This window comes from Oncorhynchus mykiss, chromosome 7, assembly GCF_057628025.1.
Source record: "Oncorhynchus mykiss isolate SJ-2025 chromosome 7, ASM5762802v1, whole genome shotgun sequence".
In the NCBI taxonomy this organism is placed as follows: Eukaryota; Metazoa; Chordata; class Actinopteri; order Salmoniformes; family Salmonidae; genus Oncorhynchus; species Oncorhynchus mykiss.
The window spans coordinates 39,839,012-39,856,042 of record NC_143028.1 but is presented as its reverse complement, the minus strand read 5'-3'; the positions used below and the strand labels follow the sequence as shown (position 1 = coordinate 39,856,042).

The window sequence follows — 17,031 nt, the reverse complement described above, 5'->3', positions numbered from 1 at the left end:
GCTTTGAGGCTCTAACAAATAATGTTTTATGAAAAAACTGATTAGGTTAGGAATGTGAGCACACCAAATAGCGCCTGTATATTCACTCATATACCGCATCGAAGATTTTAATTGGATACAGAGGAGAGGCGTCTTCAGGTATTCATCAATATCTCTAATATGGAATAAAAACCTACCTCCAGAATGCATGGGTGGTCCACATAACAAAACCACTCCTTGGCCCTCCCGGACACTGACGGCACTCCGTGTCGTTTGGGTCTTGAAGTTATCTAGGTCTTATCAACACAAAAATCAAGGGTAAGCTTTAGTGTTATTACAGAAGACAGAACGGATAAATATAAAGCACCAACCTTAATATTACTCTATGTCTAAATGCAGCTGATAACTCAATCCGTATCAGCTAATGTGTTTCCCAGTTTGTATCAGTTATCTTGGTTTCTTTAAAGCGTTAAAATCCATGTACTGTAGGAAAACCATTTACAGGTACAGTAATGGATTGCTTTAGAACAACCCCAATGCTATCCAATACTTAGAAAGGCAACTGTAACATGAAATATTACTGATGGACTTATGGTATGTGATGGATACCTCACAACACACAGTCGTTGTGATAGCAGCAGGAGATTCAATTGCAAAGGGATAAAAAAGAGGGGAGGAAGTTGGAGGGACTGCGCAAACACGGAGCACATGACGAATAACAGGAATCAGTGCCAAGAGCAATAACCAACATCATTATTAAATGCAGTGTAATCTCGCCCTTAAAAGCACTAGCTTCCCTGTCGATACTCTGGGAGCAATTCATCCCTGCAAATGAAAGAGGAAAAGCTGCCTGACTGAGCTTGTACCTGGGCTGATGAAATGTTACTCTAGTTTAGTGAGTGATGGGTGAACTACTGTACCCCTGTCCCTACTGACTCTGCACCCTCGGGTTGGGCAGCCCTACAGTCGGGCCCCGAACACAAACGAAATAAAGTCAATGTGACCGATAAAAGGAATTGGGAAAAGAGGAGGATTACAGAGGGGGGTGGGAGAGTGAATGGAAGATTAATGAGCCAGTCTCTGATGACCGTGGTGAAATCCAACACAGCCAAGGCATAGCAGGATTCTGTCCAGGCCACACAGTGAGTCGCCATCTTCTAATAGAGCCATAGAGAACTTCAACTCGCAGACATGGTGCCGAATCTAAAGTGCTGGAGGAGTTAGGCTAGGCTATCTAGACGAGGGAAAGGTGGTGCAGGCTGGTAGGAAAGCATAACCAAAACAGCAGCTGATCATTATGATAATATTCCTTACCTCCTAAGAGGTAGGAATCAGTTCTCTACTCCTCTCTCCCTCACACAGAAATGTTCCGTGTAAGGAGAGACAGTAGGGACTGCTGTCAGTAGGGACTGCAGCACTCTATAAGCTGGCTCTGCCTTGTCTATAGCAGAACGACGGCTTTCTGTGTAATATGTCTCCTCTACACAGACTCCAACTCTGAGAGGCAATAAGAATGTGTCAGGAGGGAAGCCAGGAAAAACATATAAAGGTATCCTATCTAACACCATGCAAGCTCTTCATTCTATTTTTACCACAAAGGAATAGCTACTCAAGTCACAAGTACAGAGGGAATGTCATTTTAAATGCATTTCATTCTCTCTCCCTGGTGTGTATTATACCAGTGTTTGTACATTTGTATAACAGTTGCGTTACAGTTGTTCAGAAATTCAATGCAAATTTGGATGACGTTGATGGCCGTAACATCGCAAAAAAATATATAATTGAAATGACAGTTGAATTGTGTAGACAGGAAATGGGTGCAGTAAGCCATCCCTGTCTATGGAAGAGTCTTTATTACGAAGAAAATCTAGCTGTGTATGCAGCAATCCCCATCTATCTCCAAGACCTCCCCTGAGCATTCAAATAGACAATAAATGTCAAGCAGTTCCCTCCTCACCCAGGCCCCACAAGTGAGATTCATTATCCAGCCCATAAGGGTAATGGCAGTCCATCTCTTAAGAGGAAGGAAATGCTCTCTATCCCTGGGACGTGATCAATGATCAGTGAGAGGTGTCTCTCTACACTGTCTATTGGTCTGCTCTCTATGTGGTAGAGACCCACACCAAAGCTTCATATTCACCAGTGGAGGCTGTTGGGGGGAGGACGGCTCATAATAATGGCTGGAACTGAGATTACGGAATGGCATCAAACCGTTTGTTTGATGCATTTGATACCATTCTACCTATTCCGCTCCAGCCATTACTACAAGCCCGTCCTCCCCAATTAAGGTGCCACCAACCTCCTGTGATATTCAGATCTCCCTCTCTAGAATACCAGACTGGCTGTTCAACCAAGTCTGATCTATCTGCAATGGCAAACAATTCCACTGTAAAAAATGATTGTGTCTGGTTTGCAAAGTTTAAGCTTTATTTGAGTAGGTTTCCTTTCAAGTCCAGATCACAGAGGCTTGCATAGATTGGCAAAGTATCAGTCAGTACCGAGGTTGCACAGACGCTGTCAAAGCTGGAAACACAGAGACTAATGAGAATCAATGGAGTTCAGAGGCAGTCAGAAGCTGCCTCACCCACTGTGGTTGTTGCATCTGACATTTCATTCGATTACCATTTCCCTTTAAAAAAATCTATTTGAAGCATACCGAGCAAGAAATCGGAATGCTAAAGACACAGAGGCCACAGACACACAACACAAGTGCACACACACATACACACACACACACACACACACACACACACACACACACACACACACACACACACACACACACACACACACACACACAAACACACACACACACACACGTGCACAATTGCAAGTGTAATACTCTTGTTAAAACCAAGTATTGAGTTTATTTGTTATAATTAATTGGTATTATATTTAAAAGGTGATTGAATTGCTCCCGAATTGTAATGTTGTTAATGCATTTCTTTTGAATAAATATTTATTTAATGTATAAGTGAATAGGTTGGTAAACTTTTAAGTTTAAGTTTTGACCAATAAGGTCACTTGATAAGCTGTGGCCAATGGGAGAATGGACCTGGTTAGCGGGAGGCCTGGGAAAAAAGAGAGGGAGAGAGACGTTGAGAAAAGGATGAACATTACATTATGACCGTTGGTGAAGAAGAATTATAAAAGAATACGATAAAAATAGAACAAAACCCATACCTACCGAGTTTTGAAGGGAAATACTGATTTTATTTTATAAGAAAGTTGTTATAATTTTGTTAAGAAAGACAGTAAAGACTGAAGCTACGGAGGTATCGTGGAGGTATTTGACAGCCTTGAGGTTAGCCTAGCATCGTGTGAAACCGAGAGAGAATTGCTTGGGAAAGCTTAACAAGTTCATGTTCCCATGGGATATCGGTTACTGCTAAAGAGTACTGTCTGCATTGATAGCTCTGCTTGCTGTGGATCTTGTGAGGAAACCTGAAAGGAACTGCCATACTTCACTGAGGGAATATCTACGAGTAGTGAGTAACCACTGTGGGTTGCTTCGGGCCTTTATGTGTGTCGTCATGTTTTTTGAGCTCCAACGCGCACCAACGGGTTTAAACATGCTTGAAATAATTTGGACATGGGTTGTGCACGACTCATTGGGGTTCATTATTTTTTATTTATTTTGATGTGGTGCTTTGACAATGTAATAATACACATTTTGAACCTTATGTATGTTGCCTTGGTGGAGTCATTGATACAATAACAGAAACCAATTTCATCTGAAGTTATTACCCAAATTGTCATCACCCTAGATACTTTACAATATGGACTCTTATTGGAGATGTCCTTCTCACCCATGCTGTTGAGATATTCTATGTGAGGTAATATCGTGAGAGTCAAATTGGAGCCTGGTGAGAGGGTTACACATGCATGCATGCACACAAACACACACCCCTCCCCTATAACGTGCTAGGGATAGCCCGGTCACTTACATGCAAATTTCAGAGTGGCTCTGCTGCTGAGGATGGTCCCCCATGTGTTGAAGGCAGTGCACTGGTATATCCCCGTGTCTTGGTCCCTGTCCAGACGGTTAACGATCAGGTTGCCCCCAGACATGTGACGCCGGTAGTCACTCCCCAGATCAATGAGTGTTCCGTTAAGCGACCATCTGGAAAGACGTAAACACAATCAGCAGCCGGGCCTCTGGAGATGCACACTCACAAACATTTATCACATGGATCGATTTGATAAAGACAATTGAATCAAATGAAGATATGGGATATAACCACGCTGCAATTGTTGGTATTTTGAGCGTGAAACTTTTTCACTGAGTATTGGGTTAGCTAGTTGCCTTTGAAACACTGTGTAGTCTATTTGTTAATATTGTACATAGATGTGATTTTTTTTTTTTACATAATACAATTATCTCATATTACTGATCTAAAATACGTTGCATGTGAAGTTATGGGTTGAGCATAAGAATTCCTATTTCTAACTTCTTTAAAAACATCCATCAGCAGCTAAGTTAAATTCCCAGATAGCATGAGGTCAAAGAATGCACAACATACAAATGTTTTGGACTATTTACTACTCTAATGATTTGTTGCAATAAACAATTTACAAAATGGGGAAATGATTTTTTGTTTTTCCAAAGTTAACAAAGCTGAGAGGCATGATAAGTATAGATTATTTTCCACTTAAGAATGCAAGAAATTAGGCATGATTAGGATAAGACTTGGAGCCAGCTAGCTTGAGCAATGCAATTTGGGACCGTGAAATGACAATTCAATGATGAGGGGGGGGGAATCAATATTTTTTTATTTTCAGCAAACTAACGAGCAGGGAAAGTGGTGCTCCACACAGCCTTAAAACCAGCCACGACTTTCCCCAGACTCCCGTCTGACAGACTACAAAAGATATAGCTGTCTTTCATGTTGTCGCCTGCATTATTCATCTATCTCAGTGCGGCTTTCACTTAATCAAACTTATTTTGTCACCATTCCAGGTACCAAAATAATTGTATAAATGTTTGAAGTTATGTGATGAAACCTATGTTTCCTGGGCGCACAAATACAAACCTTTCAAACAAGGCAATTTGATGCCATATTCAATCTCAATTGTCTTTAAAAGAGCATCTTGTTTATGCATGTTCCAAATGGCTGATATTATCCATCGTGTTATCGTATGTAAACCAGTGTTTCCCTCTGGATTTTTTTTCTAGCAGAGGTGACACTGCGTATACAGCCTAGCCGAAGGATCTGACGTATAAAATAATAAAGGAGAGCGGGAGAGAGGGGGTTGGGTTGCTGGTTGTATTCGCAGCCACCCCAGCATATCTGAACTTAATGGGAGAGGACGGTAGGCAGGCTGAGCAGATCAGACACCCCTGGAGCAGATGGCTGGGCTCTGCCTCTGCTGGGTGTGAGCGTGTCTACGCACGACACAGCCAGACATCCCATCTAGCAGAAGCAGCAGAAGCAGCCGCAACACCTCGAACAGCAAGCCTCGGCTCCATTTGAACAGTGGGACAAGTTGTCAGAGACACCCCTCACCTGCCAACACTAAGTAGCCACCAGAAAAGGCCTGGTATGAATCCCCGCTGGGGATGAAGGCTAGGTGATAGAGCATCAAATACCACATACATGGTGACATACATAGCACCCATTCCATGCGAGTAGGAGTAAACAACGAGGGCAAACCACAGTGCTGCTGCTGGTGTAAATTCACCCATAAGCAGATGTGGAGTTATTGAACCTGAACCAATATAACTGATATTCCACATTGTCCTCATAATAAATGATCACGCCACCAATTAAGGCCCATGCGGACATAACGATCCTTTACTATCAACTATGCAAACTATAATTATCCATGGGAGCCTAGTCATATTGTATTTGAGTCATCACCATCATCATCACCATCATCGTCATATGCAGTGATGTGTATCCTTCTCTCTAACAGTCAGTAAAATGCTTCTTACCAGCTGTGAGGTTGTGAGCAAAACCTCAAATATGGTGTCAAAAACATGAAATAAGACAGCTGGTGCCAATTATATTGTATTGTGAGAGTATATGATTGTTGCAAACTGCATGCTCTGACCTGTATAGTGTGTATGCAAACTGTATGCTCTGACCTGTCTGTGCCCTCAAACCTGTTGCCAGCACAGGACTAATGAGGAACTGAATGAGCACTCCAACACCATGGAAATCTTTCTGCATTCTAAACAGTAGTGGTCTCATCTCCTTTTCATTGCCCCCTCAGGTCTTAACTCATCCACAGATGAGGACTCCAACTGAAGTGCTTCACAAAAATGGAAAAACAGCACTTCGAAAAAGCACAATTTCTCTGGGGCCATGGCATTAGTGGAGCCTTATAGAGTGAATGGAGGGAATTTAACACACCAGACAGTAGGGTTCCCAAACAACAACAAAGACTAATGGCTCCCTTATTTGCTCTGGCTGTCCTAGCCTGTTACAGCCTCCAGGCCATGGGCTGCTCATGGCATGGTCTGGATGAACTCTGGCCGACCTTGAGGTTCACATCAATGTTGCATGAGGCCTCTTCATCAAATACAGGCAGGGAATGGTGCTGCACTCAGCGCTGTCTCCAGCCACGCACCTCACCTGTTTTCCCCTGAGGACAAACACACACACAGCTAATATTGGCCCTTAAAAAACACATTGCTGACCAGGAGAAAGAGGGCCCTTGGTCTCAACCCGGAAGGTTGGCAGAGAATAAGACTAACAGCTCATCAGATATTACTGAATATCATCATTGAACATGGTTGTATTTGAAATGGAAGAATTAATATTTCAGTAGTCTGAGACTTTGTCAGGGCAGGAGATGCAAAGTTCTCTCCTCAGGCTCCATGCTGTGATAGCTTCCAGACTAAATGAGAAACTCAAATTGCCTAACGTGTCCTCGGAGCGCTATTACATAAATTAAGAGACGTGACAACATCTCCCAGATTTCACATCAGAGGGCAGGGAACATCACAAATAAATGATTGATGTCCATTGGCCACCATGCGCTTGGTTCTACAGTACATTACTGTAAGTTCAGAACACACTGCCCAATGTAGTGTTCATTATGGGTCACTGTCAAGGAAGAAAATCAAATGTGACAACCATATTGAGAAAAACTACCCCTACTGTAACAGATCAAGTACTAATATCTTTACCATGCGCTGTGGTGTGGAGTGATGTCAAATGTGGAGTTGTGTGGGACTGCTTATGAAAGATAAAGAAAAAAGACAGTACTAAAGAGCATTGTTTCAGTGATATGAGATGGTTACTTTGACATGAATTGGAAAATGTGAAGCTCTTGAAAAAAACTCACAAATCTTGTGATTCCAGTATAATTTCACTAGAAACTGACTGATGTTAGTTGATGCCTCCCTGTGGGAGATCAAAGCTTGTCCCTTTGCGGCTCTGAGGGACAGCTCGGGCAGCTCATTGGGGGCATTTGAGGTCCTGAGTTTTTTTGCCGTTTGGGAAATGTAATGCTAAACATTTCTGTTTCACTTTTAATCATCAAGACAAAAGTCCTCTCCTTGCCGGAGGGGACACAAGTCAAGAACAGTCAGTGTCAAACATACACTCTGGTGCAACCCAAATAAATCCACAAATGATCCCTTTACTTGCAGTGAGTCCAAGGACTAAACGATGCAGTGTCTTTAAAAGTATTCCCATAAACGTCAATCCCCTGCCATGGGAGTTTGTTTCAATAAAGTGATTCACTTCAATTCTACTCAGATATGTGCTCTGTATTCATTTGGTTTTAATACACTTATCTTACGTAAAAAAAATGGGTGCTTGAAGTCCAACTTTTCAATTTGATCGACTTGGTTCTATCCATTTCACAACGAAAGCTTGGATTGTCTTTAATTAGTCTTGGATTGGACTTTACAAATAACATTAATCGTGTGAAATAGCTCATTAGACACACTTAACTGGAGTGTTATTAGCCTGCATGAAAACAATCATAATATTTGGAATTGCTTATGATGACTAATGTGTTATCCGTTCCAATACATCCAATATTAATCAAGAGAAAACATATCACTGTTACTTTACTAATGTAGGAAACTTTTGCGCAGCACTTAAAAATCTAAAGAGGCTTCTACTTACAGCATTCGAGGGTTATTCCAATTTGTGGCACAGATGACTAGACCACATTTTATCACACATAATCATAACCCACGATCTATGCTTTCCCTGTGCACTTAAGTAAAAAAAAAAAAAAAAAGAACAATCCTAATTGTTCAGTGTGATGGTGAGAACACGTCCACTCAACTTATTTTTCAGAGTTAGTGCAAGTTGTAATGGTTCAGCTCATCCTTGGATCGCTCAGCTTGCACAACAAGTATAATGATACCCCCTGCTGCTGCTCTAAGACCCATGTTTTCAGCACATACGCATTAGAGGAAATGTAAGCATTTAACGGAATGTCACTCACAAGGTTATTACCTCTCTCGACTGCCTGCTGTGCATTTACATGATGCTGACCAAGCTACGAAACACAATCTACCACCAAACCAACGCGGGCTGCCATTTTTAGGCAGACTTACCACCGGGGAATAACCCTGGGGGATATCAGAGAATCTAGAGTAGAATTAGTAACTGAAATCTCCCTACATTCCTAATGATTTCCTAAGCAGTGCAGCACATTATAAAACATTAGCTTCAATCCTAGAGCAACCTAAATAAAAATCTGTAATAAAGATAACTAGACTCATATCTCTGAAGTATTTATAAGCTAATGGTTGTCTGACTTCCCATCTAAATCTAAATCATAGCTCAAAGCCTGCATTAGTTTACAGCTTTTAGTTTTTTTGGAATGAGCATACCATATGAATCAGTTTCTCTGTTTGGTTAAATGTCTGCGTACCCCTTTCCTGCAGTCAAATGACCCAGTGTCCTCATGGGTGGAATGTTATTAATATGTCATAATTGAATCATTAATAAACATATTATACTTTTTTTAATGCAGAAAATCTGGTGTTTCTATGTCAAACGGTTTGTTATATTTCAGTATTCTGTAATGTATATAAAGTGTAATATTGGGATGCAAACTCAAAATGGAATACATTTTAACTCCATATCTGACATGGAACAGGTGTCTTCTTTTTTTAGGCCCATACCCTGTGAGGTGTGTAATTTTGTTTCAAAGTAGATTTGTTTAAGAAACACTATATGTAACCTTGATTTAGCCAACTGCAGTAAAAGGTGAATCTTGTTTCTTGGATGTTACAGTATCTCTACTGCTACTATGGTAAGCCCAATGTGTATCGCTCTCCACCAAATCAATACCAATCAATGCTCTCAGTATCCTGTTTGATTGCCTTGAGCGAGAGCGACTGAATATTTGGTTAAACATCCATGTTAAATGGTAGCTAATGGCAGTTCCACACTGAATTGTGGAATTATTGTGTAGATTGGTGGAATCCTCTACCTGTACTGTGGGGTGGGGTTCCCCTCTGCCTCACATCTAATGGTAGCTTCCTGCTCAGGGAAGTTGATGGGGAGAATGAGGTCACTGGGCTCTGTCCTCCATCTTGGCCCTTGGAACAGGACATCTTGTGCATGAGCTGGAGAACAAAAGCAACACAGGCTGTAATACTCAGGCCTTTAACAATTGACATTTGTCAATGTGTGACATTTCAGTCATCTAACACGGAATTAATAAATTAGTCTGAACAAACAGGTAGACAGTGAAAACTTGTGAATCCTGACAAAAACTGGTGACAATTTTGCATTTTTTTAAATCATGTCTATGATTGCAACATGGTAATACACGGTACAACTGAGACAGGGCCATTCAAGTATTTGATTTGGAATAGACATAAGGAAACCATTATTTGATTAAATAGTGTGCTACTAACCCAAATAATTATAATAGCTTATCCATGAAAAACTTAAATGTTGGCCTAACTATTCAATGTTGGCACAAATCTGAGCACTGCAAAAATCATGGTGATGTTGAAACGTTAGTCACATGATTGCACCTGTGTGAATCCAGCAAACCAGGAACATTCACAGGACATTAGCTAACATATACCTATTAAGTTCTTGTTAGGGTTTGAGACAACAATTTTTGATCACAAAAAAAAAACATTTTCCAAACGAAAATATTATTGGAATGTTCTGCTAACATTCACAAAAATATTGTTCACAAAATCTGTAAAAACTACCACAGAACATTATCTTAAGGTTAAGGTAATAACACAATGTTCCAGTAATGTTCTTAGAACATACTGCCGCAACAAAATCAATTGACCCTTTGCTATGCCCAGCCCCCCTTGGTTGCTGTTGCAAACCTGGACAACATTTTTCCAGGAAGACCAATTCCCCATTCAACCATTGGCGAAATCCCCTCACAATAACCTCATAACTGTTTCTAATAAAAAATGAAATTGAACACAGATCAATCACCCGTTGCTAAATCAGGAAACTCTTGGGTATGTTGTGGTGGACTGTCATTACAATTGCTTCATGGGAACCTGGTCAAATTATGTTTGTAGTGTAGCTAGCCATTGAATGTCTCTGAATTCATTGTTAGCATGCAGTCAAAGCTATAACCACTTTTGGAACTATTGCACAAAAAACGTATCCTGATGTCGACAGCAGATGGGAGTTGTATTAATAACATTCCTAACTTAGCTAGCTAACATACATTTTGAGAAAACAAACTATAATAAGTGGCTAGCTAGCTACATTTGGTGGTCAGAGGCGGAGAGACAGCTAACCAGCTGAGCTGGCAAACAATGTAACAAAAGTATAATTTCGGAATAAAAAAAAAATGCATCTCAGGAATCACATTAATAATTACTCCTGGTGCATTGTTCAATTATTCATCCATTTAAACATGTATTTTTTAAAGAAAATATTTTTGCCATAGCCCTCATTTGCCTTCAGACGATTTAAAATGAGCTTGTCAGAGCTGTCGGACTCGACGACAATTGCTATCCATTGGAGCACTGCGATTGGTTGCCAAAACTTATGGGTGGGACATCGCGACGGGTCAATTGAAGTGGCTAGGACGAAACATTACAGGAACGTTCTGCTAATGTTGATGGATATGTATGTTATATTCAAAACACTCATAAAAACAAGCAGGGAATATTCCTACAATGGTCTAATAAAGTTCCAGTGTGAAGTTATGACATAATGATGTTCCAAAAATATTCCCTCAATATATTTCAGCAATTATGTCTGGATTCAATTAAATTGGTTCTGAGAAAACAGTACAGGAACGTTATTTTAATGTTCATGGAGACATCATCCAAAACATTCAAAACAACATGCAGGGAACATTTCTGCGTAACTCTCATATGCACTACTGGTCAAAAGTTTTAGAACACCTATTCATTAAAGTTCTTCTTTATTTGTACTATTTTCCACATTGTAGAATAATAGTGAAGATAACAAAACTATGAAATAACAGATATGGAATCATGTAGTAACCAAAAAGGTGTTTATCAAATCAAAATATATTTTATATTTGAGATTCTTTAAATTGCCACCCTTTGCCTTGATGACAGCTTTGCACACTCTTAGCATTCTCTCAACTAGCTTCACGAGGTAGTCACCTGGAATGCATTTCAATTAGCAGGTGTCTTGATAAAAGTTAATTTGTGGAATTTATTTCCTCCTCAATGCATTTGAGTCAATCAGTTGTGTTGTGACAAGGTAGGGGAGGTGTACAGAAGATAGCCCTTTTTGGTAAAATACCACGTCCATATTATGTCAAGAACAGCTCAAATAAGCAAAGAGAAACGACAGTCCATCATTACTTTAAGACATGAAGGTCAGTCAATCTGGAAAAATGTAATAAACATTTTACATTTCTTCAAGTGCAGTCGCAAAAACCATCAAACACTATGATGAAACTGGCTCTCATGAGGACTCCCACAGGAATGCTGCAGGGGATAAGTTCATTAGCATTACCAGCCTCAGAAATTGCAGCCCAAAATAAGTGCTTCACATAGTTCAAGTAACAGACACATCTCAACATCAACTGTTCAGAGGAGACCGTGTGAAGCAATCCTTCTTGGTCGAATTGTTGCAAAGAAACCACTAGTAAAGTACACCAATAATAAGAAGAGACTTGCTAGGGCCAAGAAACATGAGCAATGGACATTAAACTGATGGAAATGTGTCTTTTGGTCTGGAGTCTAAATTGGAAATATTTGGTTCCAACCTCTGTGTCTTTGTGAGATGCGGTGTGGGTGAACGGATGATCTCCGCATGTGTATTTCCCACCGTAAAGCATGGAGGAGGAGGTGTTATGGTATGGGGGTGCTTTGCTGGTGACACTGTGTGTGATTTATTTGGAATTCAAGGCACACTAAACCAGCATGACTACCACAGCATTCTGCAGTGATACGCCATCCCATCTGGTTTGGGCTTAGTGGGACTATCATTTGTTTTTCAACAGGACAATGACCTAATATACCAAGAAGGAGAGTGATGGAGTGCTGCATCAGATGATCCGGCCTCCACAATCCCCTGACCTCAACCAAATTGAGATGGTTTAGGATGAGTCGGACCGCAGAGTGCACGAAAATCAGCCAACAAGTGTTCAGCATATGTGGGAACTCCTTCAAGACTGTTGGAAAAGCATTCCAGGTGAAGCTGGTTGAGAGAATGCCAAGAGTGTGCAAAGCTGTCATCAAGGCAAAGGGGGGCTATTTGAAGAATCTCAAATATAAAATAGATTTTGATTTGTTTAACAGTTATTTGGTTACTACATGATTTCATATGTGTTGTTTCATAGTTTTGATGTCTTCACTATTATTCTACAATGTAGAAAATAGTAAAAATAAATCAAATTCAGCTAATGTTGATACCAATGCACTAATACCTACACTACATGACCAACGTATGTGAACACCTGCTCGTCGAACATCTTATTCCAAAATCATGGGCATGAGTTGGTCCCCCCTTTGCTGCTATAACAGCCTCCACTCTTCTGGCCACTCTTCTGGAAAGGCTTTCCATTAGATTTTGGATCATTGCTGCGGTAACATGCTGCCACAAGAGAATTAATGTTGTCGGGTGCTGATGATGAACGATTAGGCTTGGCTCTCAGTCGGTTTTCCAATTCATCCCAAATGTGTTCAACGGGGTTGAGGTCAGGGCTCTGTGCAGGCCAGTCAAGTTCTTCCCCAACAATCTCAACAAACCATTTCTGTGTGGACCTCGCTTTGTCCACGGGGGCATTGTCATGCTGAAACAGGAAAGAGCCTTCCCCAAACTGTTGCCACAAAGTTGAAAGCACAGAATCGTCTAGAATGTCATTGCTGTAGCGTTAAGATTTCCCTTCACTGAAACTAAGGGGCCTAGCTCAAACCATGCAAAACAGCCCCTGACCATTATTCCTCCTCCACCAAACTTTACAGTGGCACTTTGCATTCGAGCAGGTAGCTTCTCCTGGCATCCGCCCAACCCAAATTTGTTGGTTCGACTGCCAGATGGTGAAGCGTGCTTTTCCAACTGTGGCGAGCTTTACACCCCTCCAGCCGACTCTTGGCATTGCACATGGTGATCTTAAGCTTTTGTGCGGCTGCTCGGCCATGGAAACCCATTTCATGAAGCTCCCGACAAACAGTTATTGTGCTGACGCTGCTTCCAGAGGGAGTTTGGAACTCGGTAGTGAGTGTTGCAACCGACAGATGATTTTTACGCGCTACAGCACTCGGCGGGCCTGTTCTGTGAGCTTGTGTGGTCTACCACTTCGCGGCTGAGCTGTTGTTGCTCCTAGATGTTTCCACTTCATAATAACAGCACTTACAGTCGACCGTGGAAGCTCTAGCAGGGCAGAAATTTCATGAACTGACTTGTTGGAAAGGTAGTATCCTATGATGGTGCCACGTTGAAAGTGACTGAAGACAGTAAGGCCATTCTACTGCCAATGTTTGTCTTTGGAGATTGCATGGCTGTGTGCTTGATTTTATGCACCTGTCAGCAACAGGTGTGGCTGGAAAAGCTAAATCCACTAATTTGAAGGGGTGTCCACATACTTTTGTATATATGGTGTATAGCAAACAACAAACATTTATGTGAGACTCTTATAAAGTTATATTGTAATGTTATGACATGACGTTCCAATAATGTTCTAAAAACATACTTTAACAATAATGGAAGTAGTTCTTAAAACATTGCTGCAACGTTCCACTAATATTAATGTATAGTATTATACAAAGTTGCCAAACTTTGAAACAAATTTCAATCCTCTTAAATCATGATATTTTATTAGGGTATTGTTCAAACATGGTTTTAGATTTGTTTTAATAAAGAAAGGTCATTAAGTAAGTGTTAACCTGCGATCTGCCATCTTCCAATCCAGTAGGCTGTGGATTCCACAAACTATGATTCAAAGTCCTTAAACTTAGATTCAAACTATGGCTTTATGTCTTTGTACATACTGTATGCACATCGATGTACATACATCTCACCACAATCTGTCAGGCAATAATTTGACATGATTTCTGAAATCAAGTTCGTAGTGAAAATAAAAGGTAAAAACATTCCAACTTTACAGTGTGTCAGAAATAGAGAAAACAAATTCCTCAACAGTAAGATAGCACTAACACATAAAATAAATCTCCATGGACTGTTCAAAACTGTTTTGAATACTTGTTGAGCCCCTTAAAAGCATACACCTATTGTATACTGCATTATATGTACATTCAAAGTCTGCTTTGCTGTTTTTGTCTTACGAGAGAGAGAAAGAGAGAGAGAGAGAGAGAGAAGAGAGAGAGAATGGATTTCTGTCCCAATCCCAGGTGACCACAAGGGCATAACGAGCCAGTGTAGCAAGAGGTTTGTTCTAAAATGCAGGCGCAGTTCCACCCCAAGGATCCTGATAATGATCTCTGACATGTCATACACAGGAATAGGAATGGAATCGCAGATGTCCCTGGAGGTGCAAATGCAGTAGGCTGCTCAAGGGATGGCTGAAGGGCAACAGTAGCCTACCGTATATGAAAAACTGCATTTTAATCCATTTAACCTTGTCACTATGAAATATAATACGGTTGCTTGCAAATAATGTGTGGGTGTCTCTATCACTTTCTTATCAACAGCAAAAGAGAATATTAGATCTAGGCTAATGCAATGTAATGCAATACAGATTCTGTAGAATTGTGTAGTCAGTGCACAGTATGGTTCATTTCAGTTCATAACGTCAAGCAGAATCTAGAGAATATCCAAAGCACTTCAAAATGATGTAGGGAACACTCTAAGCATTAGATTTCCTACATTTCCATATGAGACAAAAGAGACAACATAGCGCACACACATCAGTGTAATACTGTCGACTTCAAACTAGTGCTCTATTGAGAGGTATTGCAGTACTGTTGCCTAAAAGGTATACCACCCAGCAAACTGGGAACATTCCCAGAACATTAGCTAAGATTCTCATTAAGTTATAGTTAGGGTTGTATCTAACACTAGGATGACAACATTAAGAGAATGTTTTTCAGAACCAAATATTTGAATTAATATATATATTTTTAAAATTAAATATCCTTGGAATGTTCTCCTAACATTCATTCAACTGTTGTGCAGAACATCTGTAACAACAACCACAGAACATTACCCCAAAGTTCTCATTAGGTTTCCAGGTAATGTAATAACACAATGTACCAGTAATGTTTTCCCAGCTAACCAAAAATGGTTCTGTGAAAGTTCCCGGAACCATCGTTAGCTCACAGCAAATGGTCTCATAACATACCTGTATATAAAAGATTTGTCTGATGTTGCAAGAATGTTCCTAAAACACATTTTTATTAGTTTGTGGGAGCAGTTTTGTAAGATCGTTGTGGGGACAAAAGAAAATGTGAAATTAAGGCTCAGGTATACTCTACTAAAAGAGAGGATGTCTTTCTTTCATCCAGATTTATAAATCTAGAAAGACATGTAGAATTTAGACTAACTGTAAAAAAAATTTGTTAAAACATTGTGTAAAAATTGACTGTTCAAGTTTTTAAAAACGCACCCGATATAATTCCTATTTTGAAGTTCTTGATATGGTCCTCCTGTCTTATTTTTCATGATCTGAAAAGCAAAAGCGAACCTAGATCAGTACTCATAGTCTATATATGGGCCTAGGGGTACGCAGCATATAAAGAGTATGATGGTGAATAACCAAGTTACCAGTATTCCACTGGGTTAGTTATATCTAAGAAAGCAGAAAAGGAAGCATGGAACTCCTGTGCGACCATACTGCCATGGCTATATATTGTCAACATATGAAGTGTAAAAAATATGGTTGTGTTTGGATGATTAAATGCTGTCCAAATGTCCTATGAATGAAATTAAAATGCCATGTGTCTCTACAATATAGTCTTCAAATGCAAATGACCATTAAATCTGTAGAGAAACAGAGAAACATAATGGGGATGTATTCCAATCTGCTTTTTTATGCTTTAATTTGCATGTTGTGGTAATATTAGGTAAAACTTAAACGTAACATTTTCTAAGTGTACTTGTAATATTCTGTGTATATTGCGTGAATATCAATGGAATATTACGTCCCCTCCCCAATTTCATGATATCCAATTGGTAGTTACAGTCTCGTCCGATAGCTGCATCTCCCGTACGGACTCGGAATAGGTGAAGGTCGAAAGCCATGCGTCCTCCGAAATACGACCCCGCCAAGCTGCAATGCTTCTTGACGTAATGCTCGCTTAACCCGGAAGTCAACCGCACCAATGTGTAGGAGGAAACAACGTACACCTGGCGACCGTGTCAGCGTGCATTGCGCACAGCCTGCCACAGGAGATGCTAGAGCGCGAAGGGACATGGACAACCCGGCTGGCCAAACCCTCCCTTAACCCGGAAGACGCTGGGCCAATTGTGCGCAGCCTCAAGGGTCTCCCAGTCGTAGCTGGCTGCGACACAGCCTGGGATCAAACCAGGATCTGGAGTGACGTAGCTAGCCTTAGACCGCTGTGCCACTCGGGAGGCCCTGGAATATTAAGCTAAACCTAAAACAAACATGTTATGAACATCATAAAAATGGTCTTATTGAATGCTTACAAAATTTTCCTGCACAACCTAACTTAAACATTGTATGAGTGTCATCACAACT

At 40.5% G+C, this 17,031-nt stretch overlaps 1 protein-coding gene across 2 annotated transcripts in view; it reads right to left on the bottom strand.

Annotated features, from left to right (window-relative positions):
- The window catches only part of LOC110528956 (contactin-3), a 69,453-nt gene that overhangs the window by 32,069 nt on the left and 20,353 nt on the right, over window positions 1-17,031 (bottom strand). For both annotated transcript variants that reach the window (XR_016497528.1, XM_036983344.2), the window contains exons 3-5: window positions 9,388-9,523; window positions 3,927-4,102; window positions 177-275 (exon numbers count right to left, since the gene is read on the bottom strand). Coding sequence is in view for 1 of the 2 variants with exons in the window: in XM_036983344.2 (XP_036839239.1) it covers window positions 177-275; window positions 3,927-4,102; window positions 9,388-9,523 (411 nt within the window). In the remaining variant the exon portion in view is untranslated. The remainder of the gene's footprint in view (window positions 1-176; window positions 276-3,926; window positions 4,103-9,387; window positions 9,524-17,031) is intronic.